The sequence below is a fragment of the Plectropomus leopardus genome, chromosome 11, assembly GCF_008729295.1.
Source record: "Plectropomus leopardus isolate mb chromosome 11, YSFRI_Pleo_2.0, whole genome shotgun sequence".
Lineage (NCBI taxonomy): Eukaryota > Metazoa > Chordata > Actinopteri > Perciformes > Serranidae > Plectropomus > Plectropomus leopardus.
This window is the reverse complement of record NC_056473.1, coordinates 9367444-9386100: the sequence shown is the minus strand read 5'-3', so window position 1 is coordinate 9386100 and position 18657 is coordinate 9367444. Positions and strand designations below refer to the sequence as shown.

The following is an 18657-nucleotide window of genomic DNA, read 5'->3' as shown; positions in this document are numbered from 1 at the left end:
CCCTGATCTCTGACTTTGGACTCTGGCTGTTTCTTCCTTTCGTTTGTCTTGTTTTATCCTGCGGTCTCTTTTTCTGTGATGTACTGCAAGAGCCTTCATTGCCACCACATGTGAAATCCATCCTGATTGATCTCAAATCAACTTATAAACCATTTAAGCACCCCATCAACAGAGTCTTTGCTCAAACCTTCAGACCAGTGATGTACTAAAAATCAGATTTGACTTTTCTTTGTGCCTATATATCAGAAGATATATAGGCAGATTCCTCTGTTGTCTTGCATTCTGTTAGTAAACCAGACTACTACTCTGAGTGTCTTTTAGGGGGCATCTCTAACACTGAGTATTTTCAATCAATGTTTTTAACCCTTTGAATCACCTGGTTCGTTAGTTTTGGAGAAAAAGAGACCGCTGCGGATAATTTGGCTCACAGTAAAAACCTACTGAATGTCTGGGTCAGAAATAAGGTGAGCACATAGCTGATGGTGGGCCTGCGGCCTGTCTGGGATGTGCCATACAGCATGGGAGAAACAAAGATTTGTAGCATGAAACTGCTTTATTCCATGTTTTAAGTGGCTTAAATCACCTGGTCTGTTATGGGGAAGAAGAGACCTCTGTGGACTATTTAGCTCCCAATAAAAACCTCCTGAATAATGAACGCTGAAGGAGTTCTTGCTGGAAGAAGTTTCAGCTGATTGCATTATGCAGTTCATGGCTAGATGCCATGAAATCCCTCCTGAATCTCACACATTTCACCTTTAAGTGATCTATGTTATTCCATTAAGACTGTAATAAATCATGCTTTATATAAAACATAGAATAAAAAAACGATTTCATCTGTTTTTCCTCAAATATTTCTAAAACTCCAAATGCTGAATGATATAATAATTGATAATAATCTATAAATAGTCCGGTTTCCTTGCAGGATTTGAGTCAACAGAGACATTTGTGCATAAGTCTCATGATTAAAAAAAACACTGATTATTTTTGTTTCTCTCTTGCAAACACTTGTGACAGTTCCTCTGTCTTCCTGGAAAGTCATTAAATCCTTATAAATTACTTCACTGCCTCTTACCCCTTGAAAAAAAATCTGCCGAGGAAGAAAACTACTAATTGAGATGAGATGAGAGGAATAGTTTAATGATCTCCGTTCTTCTATAATTGGTTGTGCATGTATATTTCTCTGAGTCATCCCTCACATCAGACGTAATTAAGCCAGCATGTTAAATTCATCAATCGATAAAATGATAATTCTAGTATAAGTAGGACTATGTAATCTACAAGTCAAAGAGCTGATCAATACAATCTACAGCCGAAGGCCTCTAATTGGGATATAGTACATGTGTTTTTTTGTCTGCACTGGTGGGAGGTTTCCCAAAGTTTGTCAGTATTACATTTTGGCACCATAAAACTATAACGTCCTGTGCCAAGTCACTATCTGCAAAACTCCATGTGGTTATAGAGCATGATGTTAAATGTATAATCTTGAGTGTAAATAGATCAAATCTTTGAATAAGTTTCGTGCATAGAAATGGATGGCATATCAGCTTCAAGAGTCATTCATCTTAAAAGGTTTGAAAAGCATTATGTTGATACTTTGAGCTAAGAGTGCCAATTCAAACCACTGCAAATAAACCCTTTATGAAATAATCTTTTTTATATGGAACACTGCAGCTGCTATCAACCATCTTTATTTACCTTTGCAAGAAAGCCTGTCAGTAACTCCAGCCAACAGATACAGTGCATAGGAATTAAACTGAAGTGTGGTTTCAGAAAGTTTAGCAATTCTGTCCCACTCAGAGGAGGATGGAAAGTGAAACCAACAAAGACTTCGAGAAAATTTTGTCCCAGTAAATCTGATGAAAATAAATCTCAATTAATTCCTTTTTACAGTGATAACTCCCTGTATAATATCTCAAATGACTGCAGTTTTGGAGAGGGTGTCAGTTTTGCATTGTGCAAAACAAATATGGAGCATGTGACTGATGTAATACCTGCTGTGATGGATACATTGCTTCTGTCAGGACTCTACATGCAAGATTGACTTAAAATTTCTATAGTTGCGTTAAAACAACATTGAAAACGTATTTAGAAAAACACTCAATTAATAATTTGTGTTTTGGGGACATAAACTGTAATGTTTTTCGTGACTATCAGCAATAAACAAATCATCCATGTACTGAACTTAGTCGGACTAAGGTCACTGTTTCATATCTACCCACAAACTACACCAAGAGATAAAACGAACATCTAACAGTCTGTCCCCCTCTGAATAAACAGGAGGAATATATTCTAAAAACTAAACCGTTTAGTCCTCCTGCAGCAGAGCTTCACCAAATCTTTGGTTGGCTCATCCTGATCCAGGAAACATTGGCCCTGCTTTTAGTCAGACTTTCATATTTTCTGTTGGTGGTCCCATTAATGTACTGAAAATTTGTGGTGAAGCAAACAGATCTAGGTCCAAAAACACAAACTCATTCGTTTGACATCTGAGAATATGCTGAGAGAAAATAATACAGGGAAAGTGTTTGACCTGCTTCAAGAGCAAACCATGCTTCCATCCTCTTCTATAACAAAATACCCAAGAATCCTGGGCACGGAGATGACCTGAGCTCAGAGTCTCAAGTTCACATAACAGTTTATTCTCTCCATGCCACGCGTGTCTTTCTGTCCTCCCTTTGATACGACACACATGCAATAAATTTAAGTCTGCACCACTTTGGCACAGCCAGCTTTATCGGTGTTGATCATATGAGGTTATGTAACATGCTGTGTCAAAGGCAGACACTTGAGTATCATCCCTTTGTTTGGGTATTCGTGTCCTCAGATCTGAAGAGGAGCCCACCAACAGAGAGCAGTCGGTCATCGGTTTGGTTTCACAATGGCCGACACCATATACAGTCACAAGGCTTACAAACAGAATGGGCCAAAAGAGGCCTTTTCTAAATCATCCACTGCATGAGTAACAAGACCTTGGAGCTTTCCTGGAAAACAGCAACACTCTTTTACATCTCATTTTCCTGAAAAACAGGAACATGATTTATTGAAAGTCTTCTGGACAAAACACTTGTAGAAGTAGTTGTTGCAAATGTATAAACCATAATGATCTATAGTCCAGGAATAAAGAGCCTGAAAATCTATGAAAAAAAATCAGACCGCTTATTGGTCCAAACTGATTCATCTGCTCAACTAGTGATACTGATAGGGACAAATTTTGTACAAATATTTATGGTTTGAAGAACCCCAACTTAACAGCATTTGAGCATTTTTTGTTTCGAGTTAAATTTCTGATAAACTAATGGATAGATTGCTGTGAAATGTGGTTGACAAAATCATGAAGTGAAACTTTCATAAGGGCAAAATGTAAATTGGTCCAATACTTTGCTTTATGACCAAACACCTGCAAACTAATAGTATTCCCACCAAGCCATGGCTGTATGTTGTGTTAATTAGCAAATGTACTTTAGCATTTATCTCAAAACACTGCAGGGCCTTACATAAAGTAGCTGTTCGCAAGGCTGTAGACTCATATACTTGTTGAGAGGAGTGACTGATTTTTGGGATTAATTAAGACTAATGTTTTTTTGTCAAAATATAAAACACAGTTTAGAGCTTAAAGACATAAAATCGGGTAATTTATGCTATGGTTTTATGGTTAAGAAATGAATTTCTGCCTACAATCAGAATTGTAAGTACACTACAGGTGCGAGCAATTTGTTGTTTCAGCTTCAAAATATTGGCAGACTTAGCAGCAGCTGCAGGTGTCTAAACTGGCACTCACACATCCTCCCCACATCCTTCACATCACTCATTACACAAAGTGTCCCTCACAATGATTATAGGAGGCATTCCAGATACGTGATCTCTGATCTCCTGTACAGTTTGTGCAACACCGAGCCAACATCAGTCAGCTATCATGTCAAGGGCGTCTTGTGTCCTAACAGTAGTAGTAGTTCACATACCCATATACAATTATAATGACCACAACAGTCTTTGGTATTGTCATCATCAGCACTTCAGTGGCCCTACGCTTCAGACTTTGATGCTCTATCTATCTATCCCTCTAGCATCAATTTTAGACATGTCAGCTTTTGTTTACATGCATAGTGTCTTTTCAAAATAAAATAAGGCAACAAAACTACTAGGTTATGTTTGGCTAACAGTATCTAGACTGTAGGTAAAAAGCGTGCCTTTGGCCACATCACCATTTTCAAATTCCCTGTTGCTATACATGAAACTACTTCTTTCATAGCCACACCTATCTCTACACTCCATTTTAATGCTGTGCGTGAAGAAACAAAGTCCGAGCTAACAGCCTACATGCTAAAACATCTTTTAATATTTCATGTGGCATATTCTTTTGCAAGGATTTAGCCATTTTGACGCCAGTGCTGGCCTCTCCACCAAAGCAAGTTCCCTGCTTACACTTTTTACCGGGGCCATTGTTGCTGCATCCTGTGCTTGGTGCCGCCCAAGTCAATTGTGATTGGTTTAAAGAAATATGTATGGGTTATTATTTAAAGTTATAATTATGGGTTCTAGGTCTGGCTATGCAACACTATGTCAAAGTACCTCTGACTTTGGGTTCACACAGAACATGAACGGCGGTCTTCTGGGTGAAAGACCTGTGTTTGTTTGACCGATCCATTCACTCTGACCTCCCTACACGGACTTTCTCGCTCTTTATACTGCCAGTTGCTCAGCTAGTATTGCTGTGGATGGGCTTACATTAGACTTTGTTTAAAGCCCAGTGTATCTCATACTGACACTAAAGGTTGCCAATGACAAAGCGTTGGTATTTGACGACCTGGGAATGAGAACAGGTCGGACATTTTCATAACCACCAACATTTCTTATATAAACATTACATCTCACATTGAAAGTTCTGCTTTCTATCTGTAATCTGTGGGAGATAATTCCTCTCACAGTCAAACATGAGACATATCCATCACTCCCTCACAGCTGCTTGTACATGGGAACAATTAAGGTTTGGGGATGACAAAGGCTGGTCTGTTTCTGAGCATTATAGATGCTGTGGAAAGACAGACAAGGACTGACTGACCTGCAGGCTAACAGCTCACAGACATGTCAGAGTCGTGATCCAGGCTTGTTTGGATTGGCCCAGGTCCAGCAGGAACAGCAAAGTTCTGCATTTCCATCATTTAAAAACTCAGCATTCTGGCAGCTAAAGACAAATGCCTTTCAGCCCTTCAATTTGTCCACAAATGTGGATGCACACAAAGACAAACACAGACTTCCTCACTATAGCTGTCCCATCATCTGTCCCACCTCTAATATGGATTAAAGATGTGTGAATATTCGTGTTCTTACACAGAAGTAACCCAAATGTAAAAACGTAGTCCCCCTTAGATGAAAACACTGATCATATTGGCATTTTAACCCTTTGAAACCAGGGCAAAGTGGCTCTCAAAAACATGGGAGGAAGTAAATGAGCAACAAAAGAAGAAGTGACCCAGAAATTAGCAAGAAATTAGTAAAAAGTACACAAAAATGACCTGACAATTTAAAAAAAAAAGAAAGTTAAAAAAAGAAAATTGCCATAATAATTATAATAATTAGTTACATAATTTTAGATATGCAATTATGATATTGTGAATGTAGGCTTTCCCTAGATCTTCTCTATTTTGCCACATTTTTTTCCCTAGCTTTTAAAGATACTTTTCTAAATCTATTAATTTGTAAAATATTTCCAACCAACTTGCCCTTTTTCCCATGTTTTTGAATGAAATTTCTCTGATTTGCTCAGAATTCAAAGGTTTAAATACTTGTGAAAGGCATCTGAAAGCAGATAAAGTGATAAAGTGATAATACTCCAGGTTTCAAAGGGTTATTTTAGGCAGATTTTTTTTTTTGTTGTTTTTTTTTTTTGCCTGTGCCCACCCGTGACACAAAAATAGTCCCTCAAAGCTCCTCAAGCTACACGAGATTTTTGTAATCCCCTTATTTATATGCTTATATGTTGTTATAGTTTTCCTGTCATAAATTGGTATCAAGTTCACAAATCATTCCCACATGACGGGAACCCGGACAGTTTCTAATTCATACATCTGCAACTGATTTGTCTCATTTCAGTTCTCCCTATGGTTGGGGATGGTACAGCACTTTTATTTTCTTTCACCTCAGCAGGGTCTCTGCATGCAAGTAGCAACTCATGATTGGCTTATCACAGTGCTGCCTTTAACTCACCAGACACTGCTCATGAATATCCAGAATTTTTTTAATTTGTGCCAAGAGAAGGCTACTACAAGGAAACAACTCTGGCTTCCTGCTGGCTGCATCACCTGGCATGACTGTGAAATCCAGACTGTGTGCGTTCGGTCAAATGTCTAAATACAACATTTACTTATAAGTATTTCACAACTATCTTTCTGGAGCACATTTTAATTGGAGGTTCATACACAAGGACGCTATGATAAAATATGATTTTTTGTTTTTACCAGAATACACTACTCTCCTGTCTGTGAGTTAGCTGTGGAGCAAGAGCCAGTTATCCTAGCTTAGTTATGCTAAGCTAGGATAACTGGGCCAGTCAGACTTCAGCAGGGGTAACAACTTGTCTGGCCTGGTCTAAATAAAAAAAAAAAAAAAATCTGCCTTCCAGTACATCTATAACTCACTAAATAACACTTTTACTACTTATCTCATTGCGTGCCATCCCATTGTCCCTCCACCCATGCACAGGTATAGATTTGGGGGAAGAAGCAGGGGGCACTGCTTGTTCAATATTGAGAACATGTGCATTTGTCTTATATTATTATATGCTATTTCCCAGGGGAGGACCCCCAATCTTCCCAGATTCATATGTGTCCTCCAAATGATGAAATCTACTCCCCTGTGCCACTGACAAATTACTCTTCCTGCCAGCGTTCCACCGAGAAATACTTACAGCAGGTAGCTCATTTGTATTTGGTGTACAAATTAAACACAATGCAGCATTAATTATTTAACTGTGCACAGAGTCATGCTTGCTGTTTCCTCTTACTTCATATCTTTATGCTACCAAACACAACACAAAGAATGCTAAATTAAATGATCTTATTTCCCAAAATGTTTACTTGATGGCATCAAAGCAACTCTCATGTTACAGAACTGTCTCTCTTACTGCTTTTGGAGCATGCTGCAGTCTCAATAGTTTAGACAGACATACACAGAAGCAAGATTCAGCACATATTAAACCTCGTAACTACAATATAAGCTACAGTATGCAGACCTAGAGTATTCTGAGCCAGCCATAACACAACTTTTAACATTCAAGTATCAGATGCAGCTGGTAAAAACATATTGTCTAAACCTGACTTTGGTCTGTGTGTCTGATAAGGTCTTTTAAATTAGGAGATTAGACTGGAACTACGTTCTAGAGCAATAATGGCACCAGCTGCAAAGTCAAACAAAGGGCAGGTTTAAAGAGTATTACTAACACTATGCAGGTTTCTGGCATATTTCGGCAAAGACTGAATACATGATGTGTAATGACGTGAAGTTTATAATTTCATGGACTAAATACAGTCCATGTGTAGGTAGTGACTAAAAATGGAGGTGCGGATTTCTGAATACTGAAGTTAATTAAATGTGATTAAAAGACACATCTTTAAAAATGAAACAGTTTGCTCTTGGAAGTAGCCCTGTCCAATTGGGAGTGTAGTGAATCAAAAGGAGGTAAATTGACATTTCAGTCCTTTGAAGCCAACTTGGAGCCTGAGAACTTCTCAAGTGGTCCACTGAAGATCATAATTTGTCTTGTAAGACATTACTGAGCGGTACTCAACAAGAAAGTTAAAAGCCTTCCACTTAAAGTACCATAATTACATCAATTGCTTGGTACTTCTTTTTGTCTTTATACATCCCAGCATTGTGCACACACACCATGTGCTATTTATATATTGTCTGGATTTGTAATTACCGGTTCAGTGATGGCGTCTTTATAGAGTGTTTGCCGTTGTATTAATCAGACATCAAAAGGAGACAGATGAGAGCATTATGTTCTGTTAAAGACTGTTTGTAATGCATGATTTATGTTTGGTTTGACAAGTTACAGGAGGCCAAACAATCAGGAAAGCCATGCAGGCAGCTGGATATTAATAACCACACAAATCTGTAATCATTCCAATACAATTTGTGAGCATAACAAAAAGGAAACCAGTAACTAAAAACAGAGATTGTTCAGGTAGCGTATGTACCCCAGCTTATTAGCATCTTAATGTGACACATTGAGACCTGTTTAATGGGTTTTATATTCTTATGTTTTTACCTGGGTCAATATGTTTAAATCACCCACAGCTTACACGCCAGACTTTTTCTTGGTCACCAACCCTCCCAGTTAGTCTATACTTCTCTGAATCAATCACTATAATTGAATTTGTTCCCCAATACTCTTTTCACAGTGTTAGAATTGCTTCAGTTGAAGACTTCAAAGGCTGACAGGTGTCCACCTTTGTTGGGAGTGTTTTGGTCGCTGTATAGCTGTGCACCTGCAGGTAAATACTGTAGTAATATTGACATATATGTAAACACAACATATATAATCATTGTTTAATCTAATACTGTGCATCCTTTAACTTTTGATGTTGTTATACTGGTCAGTTGTATGGCTGGTCTCAGGATTTGAAAAAGATCCACATGTTGCTCTCATTGTAACTTGCACTCAGCACACATGTAGGTCCTTAGATGACTCTGACAGCCTGAAATTAGACGAGACTCTTGTTTAAAAGATAAAGAAAGTGCTTCAACACGGTTATAGGTAAACAGTTGCCTGAGAGGCGTTTGCAATCAATCAAGAAGAAGCAGCTGCTTACTCAACATGACCAAACATGGTCACATATGGAAAAAGTCCCCGACCAGGATACAAATTCCACACAGTTTAGAAGCCACGACATAGTGTAGGGGTGACCTTTTCGGCTGCTCATTAAAATGTTTGTGTGCAGTTTGGCAGAAAAGGAGCGTGAGCTGCTTTGTGGTTGATAACCATTGACTAGTAAAGTGAAAATTTAGAAACATCTTGTCATCTCGCTGAGTTTACAGGACACTCCTCAGCTCCTTCCACAGTGTTCTGTGGCTCAGCTTTGTTTCAATGAGCAAAGGGACACAAGGAGTTCACTATCAGCTGAAAACTTGAAATTGTCGCTTACTTGTTGTATGATAACAACTTAAGAGCCTGAGTGATTGTTGTAGGTTCAGTAAAATATGTCTCATGACACAACAGGATGAATTAAGGCAAATTCAAAACTGAGTTTTAGTTTCCTCCTCGTGTGGGGAGTCAATGGAAATAGATGCAGCTATGTGCACTCCCTGTTCTGCATCCCATCAGCTGCGATGGTGTACTCGGCCTCCTTTTAAGGAAGTACACAGGCAGTGTTAGTTGTAGTGTCCCAGCTTGGCAAGGTGCAAGGGCCATGGACAGTGAGCATGGTTTACTCTAGGAAATACCTGCTGCTATACAAAGTGGCAATCCAAGAATAACTTATTTCCATTGTGGTTGCTAATAATCATGTTTCCATAACGCTGCTCTGAGAGAGAAAGCGTGACTGAAAGGCTTATCGTCATTATTACTGCCGACAAAACGAAACTGATGATGGCTGTGAGAATGTGATTGTTATAAAATTAGTTAGTTTGTTTAACAGTGGAAAAGGAACAGCCAGGTATTTAAAGAAGTAGTGTGTGAGATTTAGGTGGTTTGTTGACATCTAGCAAGTAAGCTAGCAGTGATGACTACAGATTGTAGCCAGTTTAAACTTCTCACAGTTAAAATTCCTTGTTCATTGTTTAGGAGTTTTTTTACCAGTAGCTGAATTATGCAGGTCTCTTTCTCTGCAAAATAAACAGGCCAGGTGATTAAAACCGCTAAAAACACTGAATAAAGTTGTTTCTGGTTACAAATCAGTGTTTCTGCTATGGTATTTGGCACTTTGCAATGGGCCGCTTGCCCGACACCTGCTAATGTTTGCTCACCTGTTCTCTCTAAAAACTTAATGTGAGCTCATTTCTGATCCAGATATTTAAGAGGTTTTTACTGGCTCTCTTCCCCTCCAAACAAACAGACCAGGTGATTCAAACTGGAAAAAAACACTTAATAAAGCAGTTTCGTGTTAAAATCTCTTTTCACAGAAGGACTGCTGCAGTGGTCGACGCAGAAATGTAAAAATGTGAATGGCCCTGTCTAGAGCTACTGTTTGGTTTGTCCGTTCTGGACTATTATAGAATCATGGTGGTGCAGCATGTCAATTTCTGTGGAAGACCTGTTCCTTATGAAGGTATAAAAGGCTCATTTTAAAGTAACAAAAACACAGCAATTCTTGCTGACAAACCTAATACCTTGCAAAACAAACCTATTATATTCTATTCCGTTTCTGCCATTAGATCCCCCTAAATCCTACTCACTGGACCTTAAATTCAACTTCTGTATTATTCTGTTATTAATGAAGGGGATGTTATTTCTTCTTACATCGGTGATGGCAGACTGATGGCTAATGAATGACTCCATTAATGTTAGAGCCACTAACACTCACCTCTACCCCTCCTGTAATTTGCTCATGTGGAAAACTATTTCCTCTCTTATTTAGGGTGTCCCATCTGTAAAACTAAACATCAGACAGCCTCCTTCTCTTTCCAATCACAACGCTTTTAAGCCACAAAGGCTCATTTGTGTTCAGATGACTACATTAGCAGCTGAATCTCCTCTGCATTTCTCTTTTGGCATTGATTCTCAAACTCTTTTTTTTTAATGACAAGTTAAAGAAATTGTTTAAAAAGTCCTCTGTGCTCTTGTACACAAGTCAGCTCATATCCCACTCTCTCTTGTCACAGGCACCATGCAGACATCAGTGTTTGGATCAAGTATAAATTAAGGGATCAGGATAATTTGATGCAGTTTTTTTAAAGGGGAACATAAGTCCTCCACAGCTAAACATGTCATTAAATACACATTTGTGAACTTTCCTTCATTGCATTGAGTTTGCAGGGTTGTGTGCTTAAATTCAAATAACTTTTACACTTAATGCACAAACATTTCACAGTAAATCATCCTGATTTTAAGTAACCAAGAAGGGAAGAGGATGCCTTTGAAACCCAAACACATCTCCAGTCCCCAAAGAGTCTGTGGTCATAAACTCACACACACTCCATCCCCATGTGGTTGAAGCCTTTATCTTCAATACCATCTAAGGAATAGGAGTCTGACTTGGCATGTCCACTACCGCAAACAGCTTTTCCACAACCCAGTGTCTGCTCAATGTTCGAGTAAGAGAAACCTTATTTAAATTATAGCATGTCGGACAGGGCAGATGCAAGCGCTGCACGTCAAGGACACCAATTTGCAGAGACATAGTCCACCAATAAAATGCACATGTTTCAGCTTACAATTGTTACATGAAAGGGAAATTCTCCTGTCACCCTGTTAAAGCGCTGCAGGTCCTCTCTTTCTAATACCATTTTATGGATGCAACTTGGATGAAGAGCCCTCTAATTGTGATCCCTCTACAGAAAAATGATACAAGATTTATGTTTTTAAACTTTCCACTGAAAAGAGCTGACAATTATTGCATTAAACTGTGTTTAGTAACGGTTCGTGCACTAAAATAATTTTATCCAAATTCCTACCAAATTCCTCTCATGAGACTAAATTTTGCTAAAATGTATCATATGCAGTAAAGAAATGATTGCTTAGTTGTCAGTATTTTTAGCTTTTGAGTAAACATTTTCATGCCATCTTATCCAGCTGTTCCTCTCCCTGATGATGACCTTTCTCAAGCCAGTGCTCTGATAACAAATTTCTAATTCTTCCATATAAGTATCCAGATACAAAACATCCCTCTCTATCTGCAAGTTATGAGGTAAACACATCATAGTTAGCATCATCATCATCATCATCATCATCATCATACTTACCAGGCTGACAGACCAAAGTGACTGTTCCTGCTGGAAATCAGCAGAGGGAGAGCAACCAGAGTTTATAAGCACATCATGCAGCGTACAGCCCCGCCTGCTCAAGCTGCAACTCAGTCATGTTCACACAGGGCTGATAGTGTGTGTGCATGCATACAGTGATGGGGAGTGAACTTTCCCTTGAATTATAACATTACATTGTCATTTTATTTATTTATTTTTAACAAAGTAGTCTTAAATACTTTTTCCAATTAGCTTTAATGAACTGAACTGGATTTCTCCCCATGGGTAGCTTTGCTTTAGTTCAACTTCGTATCTTGCAGAGCTTTGCTTTCAACGTAGCTTCCCCAACACTACATGTACACAGTTTAACTTCAGGGACGTACTTTATTTTTAATGCCATACGCCTCATTCATGGCAGACTGTATGACATGTCACAGGAGGAAAAGCACAGGTGTAAATGATGAAATTAACAACTGATGACTGAATTCCATTTAGTTGCTTTGGTTTCAGGTTCCTGGTATTGTGCATGCTTGCTCACTGACTCTCACTGAGAGTCTTGAATAGAGCAGAGACATCATTAGTGTCATTAGTTACACCTGTGCTTTTCCTCCTATGACAGGTCATAGTCTGCAGTGAAAAAGGTCCATTGACTCTTGTACTTTACATTGAATTGTTGCTTAGATGAATGAACTCTTGTTAATATCAGTCTAATGTAGGTTTCTATTAGGATTTGATCTATAAAAGTGTCAGTGAGTATATATCGAAGTCTCTCTGAGAAAATAGTAAACTTTGTGTCAGTGGTGTCTGTCCTACATGATTTTACACAACTAAATTGTTGTATGTAATGTGTAAAAGCTTTCTGGATTATTGATAAAATATTGTAAAATATATTTTATATCAGTTAACATTGAACAAGCTAAAGTCCTCTTACACTCATCCCCCTACTGGTGTGAATGCAGGTTTGTTATGAAATGTAAAATGACAGGTGCACTTCACATGCCTTCCAGGATAATGCACATCTGCAGTACGATGTTGCCCACTGTAATCCAGACAATACAGTCTCTACCAGGATACACGGTATTATTGCTGCCACATAGTTTGGAATAAGAACCATGTCAATTATCATGTTGATTAAAGAGTGTTTCCATCCGATTAGAGGACTTCTCTCTGGCTCTGTCCCTCTGGTTTGGCTAAATTACAGAAATGGTTTAGAAATGAGGAGCCACTCCTCTGGATCCATCCGCAGCAGCCAAACATACTCAGTTGTTTATTGTTCTCTGTGGGCTAAAGGCAACAAGAATCCAAATTGTACTTCCAAAATAACATCATTGTTTGTTTTGCAATTTGTTTCATTGCTCCATCACACGATTTATGACTAACTTTATGACATCTAGCACGCCTTCCTGTTGCAAAATCAACTGTCTGATAAAAATGAAGTTTAAAATTGACACAGAAATAAAAAGAATTTTTAGGAAAATTTAAATTCCCTTTTATTTCATCATGCAGACTCTCAAATGGTGAGATGTGAACAGCAGGGAAGAATTTGAACCATCTGACATGACATTACAAATACATCAGCTTTCTACTCTTAGGTATCTAAAAGGGCTTGTTCTTAACCTATCCCATTTCCCCTGTTGATCTAACAGACCAGTGTACAAAATAACACTGGCTGAGAAACACAACAAAACACAAGCAAAACAAATGATGCACCTACAAAAAAGAGACAAAATACAACATACAATGAAGTAGCCTGTGTCACACACAGCAGTAACATACGAGAAAGACAGTGCTGTTACAAGACATAATGGGCACACTCAAAAGATGACTTTGTAACTTTTTCAAGCCTGTTATTAGCATAACATAAGCAACATTGCACATGTATTATAATTTAGAATTTAAAATGAAAACCAATAGTGCTTGTGTTTAACAATTCAACTCCTATTTATCCAAAAATAATGGTATTTACCATTTACAGTAGTTGCATCGAAGTAATAAGGGGTTCAACAAAAAAAAATCCTCACAAAATACCCTCAAAAAGTGCAAAGCATGAACCAGTTATCATACCAAATAGCCACAGTGTTTTCAACACAACAGAGTAAATGTACTGTGTAAACCTCAGAGAAAAACAACTTCAGCTGTCTTACTCTCACTGAGTAGGCAGTTTAAAAGTATGAGTAACTCAAATACGAGGGATAATAGATGATTTCAGTGGCGTTGCATATCTACAGCATTTCTGTGACTCACAATAACCCCATTCTTGTTATGAATGGGCTGGCTATCAGTTTCTATGAGGTAAGATTTGTTAATGCAGTGCTTTTATTTTGTAATAAAATCACTCAATGACCTGTTTGATGCTCTTCTTACAATAAGCTTTTTTTTAATAAAGTAGCTGACTTGAGCATTAGGTTAATACTGAAGGCACACATTTAAAGATATACTATGCAGGATTTTCCTCAAAAACACTCATACAGAAGCAATCCCCTCAATCATCACTATTTTTCTGCAGAGACTCTGCCCTCTGACTGTATTTTCTTATTTTCTGTGTTTGGGATATTTATGAGCGTGTGCCCTCACAGTGCTCAGGTGAAGTCGGGACACTATAAAAACATAGCATAGCAACCAGGTGCCAGATCATAAGCAGCAGACATCCAAGAGACACAACGCTGACAAGAAAGGCAAAAATTAGCAAGACAATACACCAAATGAGATTAAATTTGGTAACTGACAATCCTGCATAATATACCTTTTAATTGCAAGGGAAATATTCCTAAAGCTTATCCATGTAACAGAAAAAAATCTTTTAAGACTCTGTTTTTCTTTATGCATATAATATATTTCAAGATTTTCCATCTTTGCCACATTACTATTAATCTGCCAGTTGGAGTCAGTAAGTAAATAAATAAATAACCCCATAAGGATCACCATACAGGCATAAGCAGGGACAGTTAGCTTAAAAATCAGTGCTTACACATAAAACAACTCAACACAGTACCAAAACGTTTACAGTACTTCCTCCAGCTCCTGTCGGACCAGTCTGACCTGTGACACACTTTCTGTCTCCCGGTTAGGCCACTATTACACATACGGCAACTTCACAGCTATCCTTTTAAATCTGATTAACAACAATTTGTTATTTGTTATTGTCTGATGTTATATTATTATTATTTGAGTCTTTTCAAGAGTTTTAATTTTGCCTATAAAAAGTGCGCACAGGCAACCAGTACAGAACTATATTAAGCCTTACAGCCAGTTTAGCATATTCAAGTAGACGGTTTAGCTTTTCCCTGGTCCTCCACCTTTTTTATTGCTGCTTGGATCTTTGCCTGGTCTCCCAGGAGCTGTCGAGGTTTTACAGGCTTGAGGTTTTCGTCCAGCTCGAGCAGCACAGGTATCCCTGTAGGTAAAGTCACGCTGGCAATATCCTCATCCGATATACCTGTTGAAATAAGAACACTAATATTAAGATCACCCTAGATAAACGTGCCACAACAAGGCTTGATAGCTAGGGATGCACTGTTTTTTTTGTCCAAACATCTGTATCAGCTGATATTCTCCTTATTGACTACCATTGCCCTATCAGCATATACAATGACTTTCACCAATGGCATTAGCAGATGTTTTTCTGTTGTACCACATCAAGTTTGCACAAGCTAAAAAGCAGGGCTCAAGACTTACGACAAAAATGTGTTTGGGATGAACAGACATCGGTGTTGATATCGTCTGGAGGAGAGCTAGTTAATGTTAGCTGTAAGCAGCAGAGCCCTCAATCGATTGCATTGAGTTGCATTATGAAGCCTTCCAGCTCTATTCGCTAAAAATGAGCAGTGGGTGAAAGTAATCATTAGCATGATGTGTTCAAATTTAGTCCTGTAAAATTAAGCTTTTGGCAAGGCGTTTTTTTTTTAAATGGAGAAATGTGTCACTGTTTTCACAGAAAACAGATATTAGAAAGATAATCATGATATATGTAGTAAAAGGGCTGTAGAAGCAGTTATTTGATCAATAAAACATGATTTTCATGTAAAGGAAGGATATGTAAAAGGTTTTGTTATGAATGTGAATGACTGAATTTGTGGTAATTCAAAAATAGTGTAATGAGGGGCTGAATGACTTCAAAACAGTTCAGTTATCTTTTACAATGAAGATTTCTTTGTTTCCCTGCCACTAGAGGATGATTTAAAAAACAAACAAACAAATAAACAACAAAACTAATAAATTGGCTATTGGACAATTTTTTAACATTGGTATCAGCCCAGAATTTTACAATCGGTGCATCTCTACTAATGAGTAAAATAAGTGCATGAATGCTGCAATGAAATCCTGTTACCTAATGTATGACAATAACACTAATCCAGTCTGCATGTTCATATCCTGGGCTAAACAATATTAAGTAAGTCAATATGTGTTCAGTTACTGAGTGTCCTGTGGAAAAGGAGCCTCCACAGCTTACGAGAGTGATGAAAGGTCAGCGTGGATTGAATAGCAACAGTCAAATGTAACATAAACTCACTGGCCTTTTTACACAAGTTCAACTTTCCATTTGTGGAACTGAAATATGCCCTTCCCAATTCAGTGCCCGATGACTGAAAACGGCAACATGTCGCGTCCAGAAGCTGGTGCTGAATTCAGCTGAATGCTATCATTGCACAAACACAAAAGCTGAGAGAGCGCTGTTCATAATAGCATTGAGTAGCATACCTTCCAGGTGTTTCAGCAGAGCCCTGCAGCTGTTTCCATGTGCAGAAATGAGCACAGTCCTGCCTCCCTTTATCTCTGGCACCACAGTGCTGTCCCAGTATGGTAGCAGCCTGTCCAACACCTCCTTCAGGCTCTCTGCTCGGGGAAGCTTCTCCTTTGGCACATCACAAGTGGTGTATCTGCGGTCGTTGTAGATTTCCAGGAAGTAAGGGTGGGATTCATCAATCGGTGGTGGCGTGATGTCGTAGCTCCTTCTCCACAATTTCACCTTTTCCTCTCCATGTTGTAAAGCCATCTCCGCGCGGTTCAGGCCAATCAGGGCACCATAGTGGCGCTCATTCAGTCTCCAGGACTTCACAACAGGGACCCACTCCTGACCCATTGCTTCCAGCACCAGCCATGCTGTCTGGATGGAGCGGCTGAGTATGGAAGTGAATACTAAGTCGAACTTGAAGCCCTGCTCTTTCAGGAGCCGACCACAGTCCTGGGCCTCCTTCACCCCATCCGGGCTCAGCTTCTGGTCGACCCAGCTGCAGAAACGGTTCTCTTTGTTCCAGGCCCCCTCCCCATGCCTCAGCAGAAAGAGTTTGTACTTGGACATCCGAAGCACCAGCAGCAGAAACCTGCGCAAAAACAGTAGAAGTTAACAAAACAAAGTATGCAGTTAGTGATTATAAAAATATATTAACATAATGCCATTTATCTCCAGCTTACAGTGTACAGATTCGCTTAGTCACAGGTCTCTGAACCTGAAATGGTTAAAGGTAGTGCTGGCAAAAGGTTAGAGGTCGACTTAAAAGAGTGACAGGCTAAACGCAGACAGCAGTTATCCCATTACCTAGCTTTATTCATAGGCTGGACGAAAAGTAAAGACAAATAACGTTAGCTAACTACGCTATGAACATAATTTATAGGATGCTGCAGCAAAGTTTATAAGCAAAGGATGGATGGGCGTGTGCTAAGAGAATGGACGTTAATACGGTGTATATTATGAACGCTCAGACCGAGCTAAAGACAAGACCGTCGCATAAGAAACGATACAACATGTAGCAACGTTATCCTAAATTAATCATAACATAGTGAAAATATCGTCTTACCCTGGGTGGATTTTAAATCCGGCCTAAATGTAGCTAGTACAGTCGTGAGTGATGTTGACAGTATTTGGCCGGCCATGTACAGCAGTTGTTCCTGTGAGCGTTGATGATTGACACTCTGTTCCTCAAATCAGAGTGGCGTATTCTACCAAGTGGGCGGTACCTTGGTCAAATGTTATGCCCATATTAGGAGTGGTACTAACGGCCGGGCACGTTCACAGTGGAGGGGGCGAGGGGGAGTGACCGCTGATGGATGCCATGGAGAAGTACGGTCTGCAAGCTAGCTAATTGTTGATGGTTTGTTGTATGAACTTTGATGTTTACAGTTGAGAGAGAATATATGATGTTTGGAAGAGAAGGACAGTAGTGTAAGACAATTTTGTTCACAGTCAGAGAGAGCAGACCGTTTATTTAAGCTTTTAAACCCGCCTGTACAGATGCAGGTTTGAGGGGAAACAGTGGGTAGAATGTCAATGGGACGAAGTGTTCAAGAAACAAAAAACGTTAACCGAGTTAACGAATTAGGGTAAATACATTGTTTTTCACTCCAGCATAATTCAGGCAAAAGTTAACAGTTTTTTGAATGTTAAGTTACACTGAAGTTCAATGTTTAACTTTAGTGTAACTTCAATACCTTTCATTGTAGCATCATTTCACATTACCTTACCTTACCCATGTCAATTTAACATTAACTTTAAAAGGCCCTGTGTGTACTCATTCAACCCAAAAGCCCCATTTTGTCTCAGAAACACAAGAATACACAGAAATGTTATTCTTTATGTTTTATACTGTTATCTAAGACCATGATTCAAAAGACAGTTTCATAGGCAACATGGACAAAGTATGTATTGAACCAAATTGGACTCATTATTGTAGACAAATCTGCCTTTTCACTGATACTTGCCTGTTTATTAGTTCACATAGCACAGGTCAAACAGCAAGCCAGTAACATTACGACAGGGTACCT

General features: G+C 38.8%; 1 protein-coding gene across 1 annotated transcript; it reads right to left on the bottom strand.

Annotated features, from left to right (window-relative positions):
* Positions 1-13361: 13361 nt before the first annotated feature.
* Positions 13362-17777, bottom strand: bpgm (2,3-bisphosphoglycerate mutase). The gene is made up of 3 exons (XM_042496668.1): positions 17694-17777; positions 16597-17219; positions 13362-15334 (listed from the first exon to the last, which is right to left on the bottom strand). Exons 2-3 carry the CDS (start codon positions 17195-17197, stop codon positions 15159-15161), a joined length of 777 nt encoding a protein of 258 aa, XP_042352602.1. The 5' UTR covers positions 17198-17219; positions 17694-17777; the 3' UTR covers positions 13362-15158.
* Positions 17778-18657: the final 880 nt, after the last annotated feature.

Coding starts and splice junctions, on each gene's coding strand:
- bpgm (XM_042496668.1), bottom strand. CDS start 17,197: ATGTCCAAGTACAAACTCTTTCTGCTGAGGCATGGGGAGGGGGCCTGG. Junction 15,335..16,596: donor TCTGCTGAAACACCTGGAAG/GTATGCTACTCA, acceptor TTATTTCAACAG/GTATATCGGATGAGGATATT.